Here is a 6,626-nt window from a genome sequence, read left to right on the forward strand (position 1 = left end):
CGGGAAAACAAACAAACAAAGTATTTTCCTTTAGGAAAGTCTTGTTAAATCGGCTTCACCGGGGTTTAAACAATATTAATAAAATAGTAATTTAAAAACAAACACTTAAAGGCTTATATTTATGTTTATTATATGCATAATAATATTATTTAATATAAATATTATTGTTAAATTATTTAATACACACATATTAAATGCACCTGACATCCACAGAGAAGTCATTTTAATTGTAATATATAATCTATTTTAAAAGCGCAGAGGTTTTATTTTGCTCCGCGCGCGCGCTGATTTCCCGGAAGTGACGCATGCGCTGATTTGTGTTTGTTTTCCTGACAGTCGCGGCCGTGTTGCGCTTCAAACTGCCAGAAATCAGCCAGACATACAGGTAAACGCTAAATAAACCTTTTATTGCTGCACTTTACTGCTTTAAATGACCGCCTGAGAGAGTGTAAATGCGCGTTAAGTGCGCGTTTGTCCTGAGCTGGGCTCTGATGCTGATGCTAATGTTAGCAGGGGATGAGCAGCTTCATTTATTCATATCAGCTGATTGATGAAGATGAAGATGAAGATGATCGTGATGTCCGAGGAAGACTGTGAGCTCTGGTGTTGTCCCTCCTCACTCCTGATGTGATTTCTGCTGTTCGTGGATGTGAATGGATATGTGTGTCAAACCTAGGGAGCTGATGTAGGGATGCTGTCTACATAGGGAGCGTTTGTGGCTCAGTGTGTTTGTCTAGACAGCAGCTGTTGGAGAACACACGAGTGCAGCAGCAGGTTTGAGGCGTTGCTGTCTAGGTAGGTGTCGAGGACACACTTAAATGATGCTGTTTGTAGGGAGCACAGAAATACTGTGTGATTTGAACAAACTCGATACGAGCTGCTGATTCATGTCAGAGATTTACAGTTCACTTCTAAGGTGATTTATTGACATGATTGTGTTTACATGCAATGTTGAGAAAATAAATGTATGATATTACAACAGCAAACAGTAAAATAGCGCTCAAATAAGGTTGGTAATTAACAAAACCACAGATGATATGTACAATATCACAGTAGCAAAAATAATGCATACACTACCATTCAAAAGTTTGGGATCAGTAAGATTTTTTTATGTATTTTAAATAAGTTTCTAATGCTTATCAAGGCGGTGTTTATTTAATTAAAAATACAGACAAAATTTTATATTGTGAAATATTATGTTTATTGTAAAATAACATTCTTCTACTTTAGTGTATATTAAAAATCAAATTTATTTCTGTGATCAAAGCTGACAAGACTCAGCATCATTACTGCAGTCTTAAGCATCACACGATCCTTCAGAAATCATTCTAATATGCTCATTTATTATCAGTGTTGGAAACAGTTGTGCTGCTTAATATTTTTTTGGAACTTGTGATACTTTCATTGATTCAGGATTCTTTGATCAATAAAAAGTTCAAAAGGAAAAGCATTTATTTGAAATATAATTTTTTTCTAACAATGTACACAACTGTTCAAAAGGGGGTCAGTACATTTTATTTCTTTTTTTTTTTTTAAGAAATTATTACTTTTATTTAGCAAGGATGTGTTAAATTATTAAAAAGTGATAGCGAAGACTTTATATTGTTAGATATTGTTAGAAAACGTTTATATTTTAAATAAATACTGTTCTTTTGAACTTGTTCTTCTTCAAAGAATCCTGAAAAAAGTATCAAAGGTTCCAAAAAAATATTTGGCAGCATAAAAAAAATCAGCATATTAAAATTATTTTTTTCTGAAGGATCATGTGACACTGAAGACTGGAGTAATGGCTGATGAGAATTCAGCTTTGCAGCACAGGAAAAAAATATGTATTTTGATGTATATTAAAATAAAAAACATTATTTTATATTGTAATAACATTTTGCAGTATTACTGTTTCTTCTATATTTTTGATCAAATAAATGCAGTCTTGATGAGCAGAAGAGACTTCTTTTAAAAACATTACAAGTCTTACTGATCCCAAACTTTTGAACGGCAGTGTGTATAGATATATTCATTTGCAAAAAAAGACAACTTTTTTTTTTTTTTTAAAAATCATGTTTTTCATGTCATTTTATGTCATGTTTGTGTTTTATTGTGTTAGTTAGCAGTATTTTTAAAATTATTGTAACTATATATCAAAATAACCCACCTGCAGTTTGATTGAGATTAATTGAAATGCTCAGTGAACAAACATGATTTTTTACATTTTTTTTTAAATGGAGTTATTCGTTTTTGCAACATACATACATATACATATAGGACAAATAATATGCGTTTGTAACTAGCGTTTATATATTATTCATTTTGTATCTATATTTAATTTAATGTAATTTTTTTTGCATCTAAGAAAAATTCTGAGAAAAAACGTCCAGTTGCAATAAAAATATATGGAATAAAGACACAATCTCACAATTAATTTTTCTCCTCAAAAGTATGATATATATCTTTATATCGCACAGAAGCTGATTGATATCTCACAATTCTCAGTTTATATCTTGCAATTTTTTGCGAGACATTTATTTCTTGCAGTTCTGACTTTCTTCTTGCAGCTTATAATTATATCTTGCAGATTTGACTTTATATCCATCAAGCCTGACTTTTTGAGTTTATTTCTCAAAATGATGACTTCTTTCTTGGAATTGTGAGAAAATAATTCAAAATTGTGAGTTTAAAAAGTCATCTTTTTATTCTGTGGCAGAAACAGGCTTCCGTTGTTTTCTGAGCTTATTTTGGCATTTGCATTTGTTTCTGTATTTGAGATCTGTGAGACTGTGAGATTGTGGAAGTGTTTCTCAGAGCTGTAGTGTAGAGTCTCCTGACTGCTGCTGTTTGTTCATCTGCTGATCTTCTGGGACTTTAGTGTCCCTCAAGAACTGAAGAACGCTCTCACGAGTCTGAACTCTGATTCTCAAACCTCACTGAGCTGCTGACTTACACTGGCATTCATGAGATCTCCTTACTCCTAGAATTGAAACTAAGAATGAAACTTTGTCGGTTTGGGTGACTGTTCCAGATGTGCTTCAGGGGTTCGGTCCATAAACTCTACATTTGCAGGAAAACCCCTGTTTCAAACTCAGTTTTGGTACCTGAGTAGTGAAGTAGCAGACCGTGAGTGTTGTCTGTGTGTTTGTCAGATGGAGCAGCAGGCCAAGCCGTACATGTTTGCGAGCCTGACGCGTCCTCACTCCGAGCAGCTCCTGCAGGGTCTGCAGCTCCTGCGACAGGATCACGAGCTCTGCGACATCGTGCTGCGGGTGGGAGACGCCAAGATCCACGCTCACAAAGTGGTGCTGGCCAGCATCAGCCCCTACTTCAAGGCCATGTTCACCGGAAACCTGTCCGAGAAAGAGACGTCCGAGGTGGAGTTCCAGTGCATCGATGAAGCGGCGCTCAAGGTCAGCGCTGACATCCCTGCAAACCATTACAGACCAGCATCAGTCATTTTCAAATCATAGACCTATATGTGCAGCTCATATTTTAACCCAGAAAAACAAAAATGTGCTGCTATAAGGGAAAAAGTTTTTCATGCACCTGTCAAGTTTGAGATTTTGGGCTTTTTGATTTTTCATAAAGTGTTTTTAGTGGACAGAAAATATCCAAAAGACACTGTTAAGTGTTTCTTTTATAGCACTTTATCTGTTTGTGTCAATAGATTTCAATTACAATCCATATTTTTAAAGGCAATGAGTTTTTTCTCCTACACTGAGCCATAAATCTCCACTTCAGCAGCACTTTCACACACACCACACTTTACATTTGTGTTCCTGTCTATATCCTGCAGGTTTTTACAGAGGGATTTGTTCATATATCATTTTCTTAATTTTATACAACATTTTATTCCCCCCAAAATTGAAAAATATATAGTGTTTTCTGAATGATGGTGTGATGAAATGAAATCCCCTCTGTAAAAACATTTGACTCTAATATAATTTTGAAACTGACTTCATCCAGTGTTTAGGTTTTGATCAGTGCTTCTGATTGATTTAAATTGTAAAATATCTACAAATTAATGCTGGTTTAAACAAAATCATTAAAATTACAGTGTTAATTAATTACACATTTTATATCAAATGTACATATATTTTACAATTTTCGTTTTATTTTATTCATTACTTGTCCTACTTTAATACTATTTTACTGTCCTTTTGTATTTTATGTGTAACTGGCAAACACTATAGCTATATTAATTATATATTACTCATTTCTGTATCTATATTAAATGTAGCAAACACTTTAGCAAATAACAATGTACAAAAATGTCAGTATACACTACTGTAAGATTTTTGAACAGTAAGATTTTTAATGTTTTTAAAGAAGTCTCTTCTGCTTACCGAGCCTGCATTTATTTGATCCAAAATACAGCAAAAACAGTTAAATTTTGAAATATTTTTACTATTTAAAATAACTATTTTCTATTTGATTATATTTTAAAATGTAATTTATTCCTGTGGTTTTCAGCATCATTACTCCAGTCTTCAGTGTCACATGATCCTTCAGAAATCATTCTAATATACTGATTTATTATCAGTGTTGGAAACAGTTGTGTTCCTTATTGTTTTTTTGGAACATGTGATACTTTTTTTCTGGTTTCTTTGATAAATAAAAAGTTAAAAACAACAGCGTTTATTTAAAATATAAATCTTTTCTAACAATATACACTAGTGTTCAAAAGTTTGGGGTCAGTACATTTTTATTCTTTCTTTTTTTTTAAAGAAATTAATACTTTTATTCAGCAAGGATGTATTAAATTGATAAAAAGTGATGATAAAGGCTTATATTGTGAGAAAAGATTTAGATGTTGAGTAAATGCTGTTTTTTTTTTTTTTTTTCATTATTTTATTCATCAAAAAATCCTGAAGAAATATCAAAGTTTCCCAAGAAATATTTGGCAGCACAACTATTTTCAACATTGATAATTCTAATAATAAATCAGCATATTAGAATGATTTCTGGAGAATCGTGTGGCACTAAAGACTGGAGTTGATGATGAAAATTCAGCTTTGCATCACAGGATTTTTTTTTTTAATGTATATTAAAATAGAAACCATTATTCTATATTGTAGTAACATTTAGCAGGATTATTGTTTTTTTCTATATTTTTGATCAAATAAACACAGTCTTGATGCGCATAAGAGACTTCTTTAAAAAAGTCTTACTGATCCCAAACTTTTGAGTGGTAGTGAGTATTAATAGTTTTTTTTATTACATTAAACCCTTATCTGTCGCTGTCTCCCAAGTTTACTTCACCATTTTACAAATAAATCCTAATCTAATCATGGCAAACTAAATATCAATGGGAAGTCTCCTAAATAGATATTTTACTTTTTTTGTCTTACAAATAATGAAAGAAAAATACTAGATTAGTTTATGGCAAGAGTGCACCTCAAAAATCTACTTCATAACAGGTATTCGGACCTTTGTCACAAACAGTCTTCCCTGTTACACTTTAGAAATCATAAGAAAACTTAAAATCTCAAAATACATCCTTTGAAAGCAATTTTAAAATCGGAATAAAATTTTAAATAAAATTAACATGGAAAATGTACATCAAAATCATATTAGAAAATGTTTTCATTCGTGAATTATAAAAAGTTAGAATTCTTCATTTGCACGTCTCTGTTCAAAAATGGGAGTGACAGTTAAGGGGTTAATGAGAATTTATTGACAATCATCACCACTGAGAATAGTGAGAATTACAAATCAGATTAATGGTGAAATATTTGTATGTATGAAGGGCAAATGTATTGATTTGGTGGAGAACTGTGACCCAGGCCTGTGTTTGTGTGAGTGCATGTGTTTTCATTCCCGCTGTGTTTGCGTCTCCTCATCAGGCCATAGTGGAGTACGCCTACACAGGAACCGTCTTCATCTCACAGGAAACGGTGGAGTCTCTGCTTCCTGCCGCCAACCTGCTGCAGGTCAAGCTGGTGCTGAAGGAGTGCTGCAGTTTCCTGGAGAGTCAGCTGGACGCGGGAAACTGCATCGGGATCTCGCGCTTCGCCGAAACCTACGGCTGCCACGACCTGTGCCTGGCCGCCACCAAATTCATCTGCCAGAACTTCGAGGAGGTGTGCCAGACGGAGGAGTTCTTCGAGCTGACGCGCGCCGAGCTGGACGAGATCGTGTCCAACGACTGCCTGAACGTGCTGACGGAGGAGAGCGTCTTCTACGCGCTGGAGTCCTGGATCAAGTACGACCTGACGGAGCGACAGCAGTATCTGGCTCAGCTCCTGCACTGCGTGCGGCTGCCGCTGCTGAGCGTCAAGTTCCTGACGCGGCTCTACGAGGCCAATCACCTGATCCGAGACGACCACGCCTGCAAACACCTGCTCAACGAGGCGCTCAAGTACCACTTCATGCCCGAACACCGGCTCTCCTACCAGACCGTTCTGTCCACGCGGCCGCGCTGCGCTCCCAAAGTCCTGCTGGCCGTCGGAGGAAAAGCCGGCCTCTTCGCCACACTGGAAAGGTGACGACAGACGTAGTTACGGACTTGCATTGAAGTGAAATAAATGTTAACTGAAATAAAATGGTTTTTATATTTTATGTCAGCTAGTTTACAAAGGGACATTTCTCATTTTCGTTTAGTTTAACTTTATGTAGTAAAAATAAAAATAAATAAA

At 35.1% G+C, this 6,626-nt stretch overlaps 1 protein-coding gene across 1 annotated transcript in view; it reads left to right on the plus strand.

Annotated features, from left to right (window-relative positions):
- Positions 1–314: 314 nt before the first annotated feature.
- The window catches only part of LOC141296211 (kelch-like protein 28), a 12,453-nt gene continuing 6,141 nt past the window's right edge, over positions 315–6,626 (plus strand). The window contains exons 1-3 of the mRNA XM_073827486.1: positions 315–385; positions 3,138–3,398; positions 5,835–6,472. Of these exons, the coding sequence (XP_073683587.1) occupies positions 3,138–3,398; positions 5,835–6,472 (899 nt within the window). The 5' untranslated portion in view covers positions 315–385. The remainder of the gene's footprint in view (positions 386–3,137; positions 3,399–5,834; positions 6,473–6,626) is intronic.

The sequence above is a fragment of the Garra rufa genome, chromosome 21 (assembly GCF_049309525.1).
Source record: "Garra rufa chromosome 21, GarRuf1.0, whole genome shotgun sequence".
Classification (NCBI taxonomy): Eukaryota; Metazoa; Chordata; class Actinopteri; order Cypriniformes; family Cyprinidae; genus Garra; species Garra rufa.